Source organism: Aythya fuligula, chromosome 3 (genome assembly GCF_009819795.1).
Source record: "Aythya fuligula isolate bAytFul2 chromosome 3, bAytFul2.pri, whole genome shotgun sequence".
Classification (NCBI taxonomy): domain Eukaryota; kingdom Metazoa; phylum Chordata; class Aves; order Anseriformes; family Anatidae; genus Aythya; species Aythya fuligula.
Genome location: NC_045561.1, coordinates 86007516 through 86021397, shown reverse-complemented (window position 1 = coordinate 86021397; position 13882 = coordinate 86007516). Strand labels below are relative to the sequence as shown.

The following is a 13882-nucleotide window of genomic DNA, read 5'->3' as shown; positions in this document are numbered from 1 at the left end:
TATGTACGAACATGATAAATGCCTTTACTCATATGTACGCCAACATATGTGTAAGCTTTACGCAGCAGAAGAATCCAAAAAGTGTCAGCTCCTTGAACATTAAACACTGAAAGGATGCAGCATTTAGTGCTGCTACACGGGCAAAGCTGTGCTGCTACCAGTGCCCTCCATGCACCGACCCCGTAGGTACTTTGCTGGTTTGTCACCGCATCTGTCACCACATTGTATGGGAATTAGGCATTGCCTTAATGCCGTCATTTAGGAGGCCCGTTCTTCCCTTACAACACAAAGGTTGACCTTTTCAGCGTGTTGTTTATTCCTTTCTAAATCAGCCATAAAGCCAGTATTGCATGGTATTATATCTGTATCCATCAAATGCTGAAGGAAAAATACATCAAACTGCTTCCTGCAGGCCCTGCCTTCTCTGAGAGATTTCCAGTCAATGGCATGAGAGGAACTCAGCCTGGTGTTTATTTATTTGGATAATTTCACTTCAGAGCTGGTATTCAGAGAGCAGTACTGGTTTGACCTCTCGTAATGAGGAATGGCTTCTTGTACTAACTGTGTTCACAGAGGACTGGTTCTGTCTCAAATCCACTCATTTACTGAAGCAGTGCCCCTGCAGAGTGTTACAGCTATGAAATAATTATCTACCTCACCAGGTATTTTCCATAGCAACTATTTATTAATTTAATTTCTATAACCTATTTTTCCCGTCGTGTAATACTCTGGAAGTAAGGAATGATCATGGCAACAAGTAAGCAGAGCTGGGAAAGTAAATAAATCATTCAAATGCAGAGGTATAAATAGAAGAGAACAGGCCTTCTAGTGCAATTGTGGAGTCTTATAAAAGCCTGTTTAAAAGTTTAAAAATCATCAGCCACTGGCTGCTACTTGCAGAACAACACAGAAGTGTCTGAGTTTAATTCAAGTACAATAAAAGTTCAATAGCCATGAGCTCCCTTACATTTGGTAACCCTTCAACTCTTCCAATGTAGTCACCCACTACAAAGAAGCAGATGATATTAATCCACAGCAAGGTGTGAAATGGTGCAGTGCCAGGCTCTGAAGCTGAACATTTTGCTAATTCTTCTCAGTACATCTATATCAATAAAATATAATTATATACTGTGACAGCAGGGTCTGTGTAGGTGGTATGTAGGCTTATGGGAAAGGAAAGCTTGTGCCTGCAAGGACAAGACATTCAAAGTTCAAGCTGCATGACCTAATGAGTAACCTGATTACATTGTTGCAGACAAGAGAAGAATTAATGATACTGGAGGAATTTTAAGGCTGAATGCCTTGTCATGAGGCTGGGCACTGATGCTGTCCTTCTCTCCCCAAAAGTCACAAAAGGGTCTGAGAGTAGGAAGGGATGTGGCGATTCCCCTGGCTGAGGAGCAGGTTGGAGCTGCCAATGCCCAGTTTGTGCTGCCCTCTCTTCCTGATATGCATCTTTCCATGAAGGTTTAGAGGATTTAAATGTCAGCCCCAAACTTCCTGCAAGTTCAGCAGGACAAACAGTCAAAAGCTTAAATACTTATTAGTGAATCTGATATGAATGCTTGGAACCGTAAGAAATGAGGCTGGAAATGATGCTGAAAGGCCATTTAGTTCATCCCCCATTATTTAAAGTACACTAAGGCTGCAAAGAGAAATCCTCCATACTACTATACTTAGGGAAGCCATTCCTTAATGGCTGGCAATAGCTAATAACTTGTTTTGTCACTATCACAGGAAACCCTTGTTGATGAGCATGGAAATTTTGACCTTTTGTGGGAAAAAAGTCCAGCAAGCAAATCAAGAGTCAAGCACAAGTATTAAAGGAATCTGCCTAGGAATCACCTGTCTGGACATTTATGAACTCCATTCAAGCTAACTTCAGAAAAAACAAGAAATTTGTTTCTCCTGCACAACTCATAATTGTCTAGAAAATAAGGGGGGAAATACAAGGAGCAAAGCAATGCAGATTTAAACTGCTACTTTTTAATGCAGCCTTGTGGCTGCTGCTTCCCAATATGTTGAATGCTGACAGTTCCAAATACCAGAACATAAGATTTATTTGGATTATAAATAGATGTTGCCCTGTGCTTCAGTATCAGAAGCACTCTGTTGTGTAAACAGAAAACAATTGGGGTTTGTTTCTGCTATTAAAGGTTACTTGAAAGCTCCTACCCACACTGTGCTGGCAGCCTTTTTCACCTGTGTCTCTCTCATGCATCAACACCTCCAGAGTTTGCAGAGAGCCTTTGCAGGACACTGTTAAAATGTCTCCTCTTGTGTGCCCTTTCCTCCACTCTCTTGGATGCTTTCCCTCTGGCCTCACTACCGTGTCAGTTTTTAGTCACTCCAGTTTATTGAACTTGTCTCATTTCTGGCGCTGTCCTGATTTCTGTTGTGATGTATTCTTGGTCTGCAGAAATGGGCTTGCTGCTAGCTCTTTTTTTATTGTTATTACAAAAAAAAAAAAAAATCTGCAATCTGCATAGTATTTTTAAACAAACAGCTTTTCAGGTACAAGGTACTCAGTTACACCCTGAAACACCGCTCAGCTTTATTCCATCATGATCCTCTTCCCCAGTTAAGAAGAGCAGCATTTACAGGATGAAGTATCTTTCTTTATGCCAGAAGTATCTGATTGGACCTAATTTTCTAATAAAAACTGCAGAATCTCCTTCTCTAACCTCTGGAAAGGCTGCAAGGGCAGAGGGTGTTGGGGCCTTGCCATCGCAGCTTTGCTGCTCAGTACATTGACTGCACCCATTGCTCTGTCCTGCACTTCGGGTGGCATTCAGCTCTGGGTTAAGACGCTCACATTTAGGTGCCCGCATGTGAACCCAGCACCTAAACTCTCACTGTAGCTGATGAAGACCCAGTTAACAAAACCAGCAGTGCCTGCGCAGCCTGGCCACCCTCCGTCCACAGGGCCTGGCTCAGCTGCTGATGCCCAGGATGCTCTGGATGGCTCCAGGACCAAGTGTAGGCAACTGGATTGAGCACTTTTACTTTCTGTCCCTGGTATTTTTGTCAGCCAAGTCCTTTGTCAGTGGCATGCTCTGTAGTCTGCTCATCTAAATACCTACTCATTGGGAACCTGAATGAGACCAGCAAGTGTGCCTGATGTTGATCAGCAGTTTGTTGGATGGTTAGTAGTAGTTTGCAGTCCCTACCCAACTGCTTTTGGCTCTAGACCCAAACAGAAAGGCAAGGATTGTGACAGAAGTTGTGACAGCCTCTCTAAAACACATCATATGCAACTTCCGCTGCTTAGTAACACAGATGACGTGTCTCCTGCTCCATTCCCAAGTGTTGTGACTTCCTGTCAGAAAATGCATTTACACCCCTCAACTAATTAAGCTGAGGTAACCAAAAGTTGCCGTTCCCCTCTTCTTTTCCCAGAAATCTGGACGTATGTTTGAGCGCTAGTTCCAGAAAAAATAAAATCTTTCAGAGTTGTTGTTGTAAGATTGTTTCTATTATTTGTATGGCTTTAATAGAAGAGAATTTCTTGGTATTGCTCTTCTAAAAAATCAGGCTATTTATGTAAATGCCTGAATATGAGCTTAGGAGGCTAACTTTAGGCACTTGGTTCAGAAAATCACCACCGTAGGGAGAAGGTGCACCAGCCTCCCAGTGCCGTGACATGGTGGCCCCAGGGCCACACCCCCCGAGCAGCACGTATTAGCACATCCCACTATATTTAGCAAGATGTGCCCAGCTGCTCCTAAGAGGTCACTGAATAAACCTTGATAACAAAGTTGGCCTGGCTCCTTTGGGGCTTGTAGCTTCCCACTGGGCAATAGAGATCGTTAAGAAGTTTTAATTATATAATTCCCTTTTGCATAGTGTTGCGGCAGATAAGATTGCAAGTATGTGTCAGCCTTTCCATTATAAATTTCAGGTCCCGAGGCATTAGTCATCCAGAGTAAGTGCTCATGTGGAGATGAAACAACGTGGAATCATTTTGATACTAAATAAACAGAGATAATTCAACTAGTTAAAGAGCATGTTTGTAGCTTAAAGGTCCTGCAGAAATCCCAGCCTCCTCCCTGCACTCCTGCAGGAACAGGAGCTGCTCAGGGGGATTGGGAGCCACCTATTTCAGCAGGTGGGGCAAGCTCCGGCAGCGCTGAATCTCCCTCCCTCTCTTTTTCCACAAAGCATCCGTGAATATCTATGCATAACATTACTGTCACGTTGATGAGAATGAACCCAGGAGATTTGCATGAACGTGCTTAGAGGGATCTTCATTTGGTAGTACAAACATCAAGGGCAGATCGCATACTTCAGTTCCTGCACAGCCCAGTTTTCTTAGTAAAAATGGAAAACTTCTGTGGAAAATGAAAGACAGCCATCTACAAGTATTTAATTTTTTGCTGCTGTTTCAGATTTTTTTAAAACTGGACAACAAACCACATGTCTCTTTCAACCCTGAGAAAGTTCTCTACCAAATATTTAATACAAATAAATTAAGACAGCACAAGCTGTTTCTGGGTCTTTGTGGCAGCTGACACACTTATAAAGCACATATAAAGCATCTCCACTGAATACCTCACTGTTCTTTTCAAGGAAAACTTTCCTCTGCTGTTGCTGGTGCACAGGGAGCTGCATCTGTAGCTGAACCTCACAGGCAGCCTTGAGAAGAGAGTTATTTCTTAATATAACTCTAATGATAGAGAAACTTTTTTGTTAGACTGATATATCACAAGACACACTACTCCTATTTTACTTCTCCATTAGCTATCAAACAAGTATTGATCGCAGAGGAACAAGAGCACCTATTCTGCAATACGCTTTATGAAGCAACACTGTAAAAATTCAGTCACCTCATTTGGTGTTTTTAACAATTATATTTAGGAAGTTTTAAATCAGGTATCTCTAAACCTCCCAGCCTCCTGTCTTCTTTTCCGCTGTAGCTTCTTCCAAATTCTGCTATATGTAAAGCTTATAAATCATTTGAACTTCCTTGATCATTCCTTTCCTGTTTATTTCCATGACCACCAGATATCATCTTGTCTTCCTGCAACCAGCAAAGATTTGACAAGACAGGGGACAGACAGTTTCTCCAGAAAAATTTGGTTGTAACAGTAAAATATTGCAGAGGAATAGGAAAGATAATTACAAACAGGAGAAGAAAGATCCTTACCATTCTGAAAGTTCAGATTGGTGGGCTGGAAACTCATAGACAGAAGCACTTTAGAAAAGGACAGACTCATCCATCTTCAGCAGTTTTCTCTAGGACTCTGCAGGCTATTTGCAATGGGAAAGAATATTTTGGTCACAGGCAGTGGCAGTCCCAGTGGAGCTGAGACCAGGACTGTCAGGCTGGGGACTGCACAGGAGACAGACTTCCCTCAAGTCCCTCATCAGTCCTACGAGTGAATTGAGCTTCCCACAACAACACGGGGATCTTGACCACGTAGTTGTTGCAGGGAGGAATGTACCTTATTGAGAAAACCGAGAAAAAGCCTGTGATCAGTTCGCCTAATAGAAAACCTGTGACCAACAAGAATAAATGTTGAGAAATATTGAGACAAGACCAAAATGTATCTGACAGCTTGTCTGCACTGCCCACTGAGCTTGAAGTCCTGAATACTCACATTGAGAAAACCAGCACAACATAGCCAAGGGATCCTTCTCAGGCTGTGTTTCTGGACTAGCCATTATTTTTCCAGCAGTTCTGACTGAGTACTGTAAAAAATAAGTGAAAGGGCTCAGGCAAGTTAGATTAAAAGGTGTTATTATTAAAAGGAACTTTAAAAAAAAAATCACAAGTATGCACATGAAAGTTATGTTGGTTCTGACTTACTCATCACCTACACACCTCACTTAGGGTCAAGTCAGGTTGATCAGATTGATTTCACATGTCTTTGATTCATGCTGGCAACTGTGAAGCTCAATCTCCAGCTCTTTCATTTGTAATGAAATGGGGAAAGAATGGGAGAATAAGGAAGTATAGCTTCCAAAAGATGCCAAAATAAATTCAGCATGCCTGCTTCTTGTTCAGAGCAGCAATACCCAATGTAAGCAACATTAGAAAAAGTGGTATTTTTACTCTAGGATTGGGGAAAAAAAAAAAGAGAGAGAAAGAAAAAAAAAAGCATAGACAAGATCATACACTTAGGAGATCTCTGGTGTTTTCCTCTGAGTTTGTGAACATTTTTTTCATGCTGTCTTTTAGGAAGCTGGTGCTGTGATATTGTGTATTATTAGTCATCAGACTTCTACTGGGGAAATGTTTGTGTGCGCCAGGCCTCTTGGGTTTATACATACCTTCAGCAGCCAAGAAAACGCAGCCCGGGGCACAGTTCTAGGAGTAGATAGTCCTGAGCCATCTTCCTGATGGAGAAAGTAAAACATGGTCTGTACGTCTGGAGTCCCAGAAAGGGATGCTTAAACTAGAAAAACAATTCTTTGGATTTAATTTTGATGTTTCATCTGTCTGATTACAATTCAAATATCCACTTCTCTTACAGTAGCATGAACTATTTTTCTGTTCTGCCAAAGCTGGCACACTAGTAAGCTTTCTTTGTTAAGCTTAAAACAATGCAAACTTAACAAGTTAAATAATGAAAAATAGGGTGGCAGAGATGGCGTACTCATCACTTATCCAGCAGAAGGCATTCTCTGTATTTTCGGGGTGACATTTGGAATAATCCAGCTCAGTGGAGCCCAGGACAGTGTTCTCTGTCTTCAACTCCAAGAGGCTTTCCCATCTTCTCAAGTGTAACATCGCCAAAATCATAGCTACCATTCCCAATAACATGAAAAACTAAAAATAAAGGTTATGTGAACTAGTGGTTCCCATTTTGGGAAACAGAAAATACTCCGCACATAAATCAAAACCAGGGCTGCAGTAAGGTAGCAATATTGCATATCAGCTTAATGCCTAGCTCCAGAAAATACTGATGGAAGGGCAGTAACCACAGGCTGAACAGAGGACAGGCATTTCCCTGCTCACCTTCAGTGGCCCATGGGCTGCTCCCACCACTGTGGATCTCCTACGGGGGCATCAGCCCAGCACCAGGACCACGATCCCCTCTGTTACAAGAGTGGCCAAGCCAGGCACGTTGTTGTTTAAATAGCGATTCCCTTGCCCTCGTTGTTGGCCTTCAGTGCTAAACATTTCCCTCGTGCCTGGCTTTGCTTTGACTTCCGAAACAGCTTTTTGTCAGCAGGCAGCTTCTGGCTCGGTTGCAGTTAACACCAGCAGGCTCAGTCTATAAATCCAGGTGACGTTGCTGCACAAAGACCTCTCTGCTGGCTTGCTTTGCGCTGCTCCACCAGCAAAGCTGCTGCAACAGCACCGCTCACAGCTGCTGAGCTGCAAGAGCAAGGAAGGCTGCATGCTCTGCTAGGTCGCACACAGAAATGCACGCTTCACTGCCTACCTGATAACAGGATCCTTATAATTTATGCTATTTTAAAACAGATTCCCACACCCCAAACACTGCATAGAGACTACCATTGAGGGGTATTTTCCCCTCACACACCTTTTGAAGATCTTTTATTCTGCTCAAGTTCAGAACGTAGTGCCTCTTCCCTTCCCGGTTGCCTCAAGTTTACAAGCATATTCTGGTTCTCCAGGAGAGCAATGAAAAATTCTCAAACAATTTAATCCAGAAGAGGCTTAAAATAGCACTGTCACGGGAAGCTAGATTTTTGTGCTCACTGTCACATTTTGGAAGACCCACTGTTTCTTTGAGACAATGGTTTATTTTTTTTTAGAAGCTTTATTTGTTGCACAGACAACATCAGACTAACAAGGACATAGAGGGGAAACAGATGAGTGTTTGTTATTGTAGACGGCAGCAACAGATGGAGACACTGACTGGAATTCTGAGATTCCACCCCTGACATGTGCCTCTCACCTCCCTGGACTATTAAAAAAAAAAGTTCCACACATGGAATCGCACAGTGATCTCAGAGAACAATGCAATATATGCTGTGAGAATGGCGTTTCCAAAATACACCCTTCTGGGATATGGCCCAACATTTCATTTCCACCTCAGAATGTGGGATAAGATTCAAACACTTTTGAACGCTGCCCCTGCCAGTTATCTGGATTGTTTGCCTTCAGACAGTCAAGACAAGTTCAAGCACACACAATGAAGCGCAGGTAGGTAGCAACTTGACAGCAAGACTACAAAGGTACATTGTGCTTAGGAACATAAAACCTAGCTGGGATGCTCAGCTAACACTGGTTCTCAGAAATGCTCTTCCTCAGTAATTGCAGTAAGAGGCATGAGGGCAGCTTTTAAGTGATTCTCATGTCACCCACCAACTTAAAGATGCTTCCTAGAAGCAGCTTTTTTTATACCAGGCATTCCCACTAACAGCATTAGCTACTTCAGATATAACAGTTGTTCCTAAATACACAATAACAGCCAATAGTTACTCCTGGTTATCCCTGGGAAATCTCCCAGCAGCTGAAGTTGTTAGCAAAGATGCAGAGTAATTATCAAATCCTCAACATTAACTTCCATGTACATTTAGTCTAATTCCAATAATTTATTTCCAGATTAATTTGCTCCACTGAAGCAAGAAGATAAAATTCCTGTAATAAAGACAAGGTATTATTTTCTCATGAGGATTCAGGGCATTTAACTCACCTTCAAAGCACTAACATACTCACAATTCAGTTATCTGCATACTGATCAACTCAATGTACATTTCCTGGAAGTAAAATCACTCTAACAGAGAATACACAGTACAGACCACACCACCTCAAAGCAACATAAGAACTGCTTTATTGATTGCAGTTAACATGTTACAATTAAATTATGATTTCAAGCATTAAGCCAGGTGCTTATAGTAAATATAAGCTGCCATCATAGTCACATGGAATTGGACGAAGAGATGCTAGTCACCGGGACATCTTGAACTGGAGTCATTTCTGCTTCTTGGGCATTGAAGCTACCATCAGCTCATAAAGAACGTACCCTGTTCCTGAAGAAAGAAACAAAAAAAAGATTTTCAAAATGCTAAGAAGAATTTCTTTCAAGTCAGCTTTCCCTTCCCAGTTTGTTCCTATAGAAAGATTTACAATAAGCAATTTGTGTTTCAGTAAAAAAATAAATAAATAAATCTCTCCACAGACCATACAAAAAAAAAAAAAAAGGCATAGAAATAAAGAAAAAAGTAGGGAGAGGCATGTTTGCAGAAACTACATAGATGATAATAAAGCAATGGTTACTCATTCTTAAGGTAAATGAACAGAAAATCCTTTGGATATCAGTATAGTTAATTACAGGCTATTACAAAGCCATGTAACAAGCAACAAATAAGTTGCTTATTACATATAAATATAGGCAGTACCATGAAGTTTGGATATATTCTGCTTGTTTTCACAGCACATGAAACCTCAGTAATTCAAGTATCACCTAACACTTAAAAGAGTCTAACTAGTGAGAAAACCGGTATATGTATGTGTTATAACTACATTTTAGTCCTTTTCAGAGTAAGTTTTCTTAGTTATTTGTGCTTTGTCTAACATTTTTACATGAATTCTGAAGGAGTATTCAGCACATTGTACTATTAGTAAGGGTGGGGGGAAGGTTTCAGATGAGAAGCCAAATTTGAGAAAACAAATACATAGTAGGTCCAAAGTTTTTTCTTCTCTACATACATTTTACATATTCTAAAGAACAAACTTAAGAAGACAAATAACTAATTTACAGAGGAAGTGTCCGTCATGTTGGAGATAATACCAAAAAAGTATTTTAGTATTAGCAGGTTGGAAATTGTACTAAAGCATAAATGTTTTAGTATTAGCCTTACCAAAAACCGTGAGACCCATGGTGACTCTATACAGCAGCCCATCCATTGCACCACCTTTAAGATACACTGGGAGGCCATTATCCTCCTAATGGAAACAAGGGACAAAATGAAACTATTTAAATACAGTTCTTCCTATATTGTGTTAACGTAACTAGAATTACCTGGAACAAGGATTATTTCACAAAATTATCTTCACTACCCACAAAAGACTGAAAATCTTTAAAACCCCATTTAGATTCAGCCTCGTCTTTCAAGTTTTCACTCTGCTATCAGGTGAACCACTTGCTATGCAGGTGTAGTAACGGTGTGCATGTTCATTTCTAAAACAGTGACCAGCATATGCTTAAACACTTGAGACACCGGCTGCCAGCCCCTTCGGGCCCACAGGTTACAATTTCCACCCCTAGGAACTTCCCATCAGCTTTCAGAACAGTCAGGCCTCACTATAAGGAACAGGAGAGGCAAGGGGAGGAGCCTCTCTGTACTGTTCCTGCTATCATACAGGAAACTGTTCTGCTCAACCTGAAGTGAAACTCCCTGGACACTGGATCCACGTGATCTTAACCCTTGCTGGCATGTTTATGCTGCTCTGGAATTCTAGCCTGCCTCTAGTGCTGGTGATACACAGCTCTGTCCAGCTGAACTTGCTGCTGCACAAGAAAGGAACTAGAGAAAGAAACAATTCTTGGCCAGACAGGTGATTTCTACATGTTATGTAGAAATCACCAGCTAGCAGAAACAGAATCTCTGACCTTCCCCATCATCAACATCCTGCTTCTCTCTAGCTGTCATTGAACACTGCGCTCTTCAGGTAGTGTCCCATCAAAAATGGCCTTCTCTTTCAGGTGAAAGGAAAGCAACAAGACACAAAAACTATTAAAATGTTAAACTATTAACACATTTCCGCCTTTCATGTTCCTAAATTCAGTCTCATCTACCCTCAATATGAAACTATTGCTCCAGGTTAAGGCACGTAGTTATGAGTATGCTCTTCAGTATCCACTGCTTCTGGATTTGCAGAACCACTAGTTCTCACTAGGTGGCCTACCAATCAGGACGAAATGCATTCAGAAACGATTTTTAAATATTCAGTATTTTTCTAGGAGGAAATCCAGTTCTCTAAGACTTTCTGCATTTTCATAACTGGAAAATATCATAACTAGAAAATATAATAATGTCACATCCTCATTATGGGGCTCAAAGACAACATACGTGCATGATTAAGTTTGATTTTTCAGTACAGTTCTGTTCTCTCACTCTTGATCTTTATTTGTTCACAGTACCTACTTCTCCTGTCCATTTCAGAGTATTCTGTCATATTCTGTACAGTACCAACTACGCATAGAAACTTTATTCTTTATAAACAATATATATGCAATTACAATCTACCAAAACCTTGCTATTCTACAAGGTGATACACCGTTCACTCAATACCTGGAAAAGCTTCTGCTTCTCAGGAACTCTGTTTTCAAGCTGCCTGCGTGAAGCAGTGCTTATGGTCCTCTGGGAAATTTGACGAAGGCTCTAAAATAAAAGATAAACAGCATTTTAGGAACAGTGGATTTTTTCAGCTATAACCACAATGGGATGGAAGTGAAGGGGGCCGCTTCAGGGAAAAGAAAAAAAAAAAAAAAGCTTCACCACAAAACACTGATTTGAAATTCAGTAAATCCTCCAAGAGACTACTTAATGGATGGATTGACTGGCTAGCTAAAAAGGAAAAACTCAAAACAACTACTTTCAGTAAGAAACAACAGATTTACAGGTCTGCACCATACAAGTCTTCTATGTTACCACCCTTTGGGGAGAAAGATCTCATCCCCAGCCCCCTCAGACCTCAGTTTTAGGCACCATTTGCTGTGACTGCCCCCTGACTTTTAACTACAGCACTGGGAGCTGTATTTAGGACAGGTGTGTTGGTGCAGACGAGCATCTTCTCTCGCAGCTGCAGCTCAGCAGCTAGCAGCCTGCAGAAGAGCTGACTGACCTTCAGAGGGCTGCAGGAGGCAATGTTACCTGCACAGCTCACAGACGCTCAGCCAGGACGTGAAATTCCTGCTGCAGAATTGCAGAGGTGCTCAGGACAGGCCACCACAATGAAATCCTTCTGGTGGCTCAAGGTCTGCCACGTCTCAAAATTAAGACTCAGCTGAACCTTTCAGTAATCTCTATGCTTTCAACAGTGTCCCCCAAAAAGAGGAGGATCTCCCTCTTCCCCCACGAAGTAACACCACCACCACCCCTACAACGACCACCGCTGCCAGGGGGCAGGCAGAGGGATGATGCCGGTTCTTCCCTCGCCTCCCACCCCACACAAACACACACCACAACCTCTCCCTTTTAAAAATAGTAAAGTCACAGCAGCGGCCTAGACCCAGCGAGGAAGCCGCGGTCCCTCCAAGCGCTGGGGGCCGCTCACTAGGTGGGGCGAGCGGGATGGGACCCGAAATGGCAGCGGGACCTCCACCTGCAACTCGCCCCCAGCGCCCAGGGGAGCCCCCTGCCCCTTCCCCCGTGCCGTGCCGGGCCCCTCACCAGCAGGCTCCGCCACATCGCGGCTCTTGGTCCCGTCACCTCCCGGCAGCAGCGGCAAGGGCAGCGGAAGGGGAGGCGGCCCCGGCGGGAAGCGGCCGGGCCCTCAGCGCCGCCCTGCCGCGCACAAAATGGCGGCCGCCGGCGCTTGTGGATGGGAGGGGGAAAGTGATGGAGCCGAGGGTTTTCTCGGTCTCCTCTAGGTCAAAGCTGGCCCTCGGTGAAATTATCGCTGCAGGCCGGCGCCGAGGAAGATTTTGTTAAAAAATTTTGGACCTGCAGAGGGTCGGAAGGGTAGCCTGGGACCCTCGAGCGTGCCCCATCCCTGGGGGTGTTCAAGGCCAGGTTGGATAGGGCGTTGGGCAACCTGGTCAGGTGGGAGGTGACCCTGCACATGGCCAGGGATAGAATTAAACAATCTTTAAGGTGCTTTCCAACCAAAACCTCTCCAGGAGTCTATGATTCAATGATGCTACTGGGGGCAAGGTGCTGAGGTAGCCGCAGCTGTGCTCAGTCCCAGTCAAGTGGCTCATAGGCTCCTTGGGATAAACACAACATCCCTCGTCGAGCTGCAACACATTGGAAGAACAATACTAAAGCACATACTACCCACTTCCTCAAACTTTATTAGTAGCAAGGATACTGAGTATTCTACATGCGAAAATAAATAAATAAATAAAACCCAAGTTCACTTTCATGATTTACAATACACAATCAGAGACAGTGAGGTAAAAAGCCAGATTTGTATGAAACGCAAGCCTATTTGAACCTAAAGGAAGCAGCTGTTTGCCCTTTAAGTAAGTCCTCTGACAAGCCTGTTCTCTGCATTGTAGATCAATCCCTGTAACTTCATCTTCTCGCGCTTCAGCTTGACCCTGAAATACAGTGCTGTTAGGAGCACTACTCGGTGGTTTTGCTGCAGTTGCAGTGCACTCCAATTTTGGCATTACACTGCTTTTCGCACTGGTGCCAAGCCTCATGATGAATAACGTCTGTCAAAGACAGCAAATCAGTGTTCAACCTAGTATAGAAATAACAAGGATCATATCTCAAAGCACAGCACTTCTCAGTCTGATGAGATGCCCCAGAAAGAAACTATTTAAAAATGCAAAAATGTAGGGGTATTTATAGATACAGCCTTAGCTGAGTATGAAATTTAAAATACCTTTTAGATAGCATAGTCAGAGAAAAATGAAGTGATGTAAAAAAATAACTTGGATGAATTATTTAATAAAGTTTCCAAACACTCAAGCAGTGTATTATAGAATAACACTTAGAATACATTACTACTACTGTAAGATAGATTTCCATTCATTACTCTTGAAATCTTTCAGGAGTGCATAATTCATATTCTGGTTATTATATACTTGGTTTTAAATTTTAAATACTGGATTTTAAATACTAGTTAGATGATCATAATCTGCAGAGTGATTATTGCTTAATTTCTGCTGTGTGGACTATTTCCCGGTATGTTTAAACATGAGCTGTAGTGCTATTGCCTAGCAAAATACACTTCACAACAGAAAGGCCACACTTAAACTTGGTATGTGGGTTACGTACCAATCAGAGC

At 42.4% G+C, this 13882-nt stretch overlaps 1 protein-coding gene across 1 annotated transcript; it reads right to left on the bottom strand.

The window, feature by feature from the left end:
• Positions 1-8727: 8727 nt before the first annotated feature.
• On the bottom strand, positions 8728-12402 carry LOC116487003 (cytochrome c oxidase subunit 7A2, mitochondrial). The gene is made up of 4 exons (XM_032183491.1): positions 12316-12402; positions 11215-11304; positions 9781-9865; positions 8728-8949 (listed from the first exon to the last, which is right to left on the bottom strand). The coding sequence occupies exons 1-4, from the start codon at positions 12331-12333 to the stop codon at positions 8891-8893; spliced, it is 252 nt and encodes an 83-aa protein (XP_032039382.1). The 5' UTR covers positions 12334-12402; the 3' UTR covers positions 8728-8890.
• Between the last annotated feature and the right edge of the window lie 1480 nt (positions 12403-13882).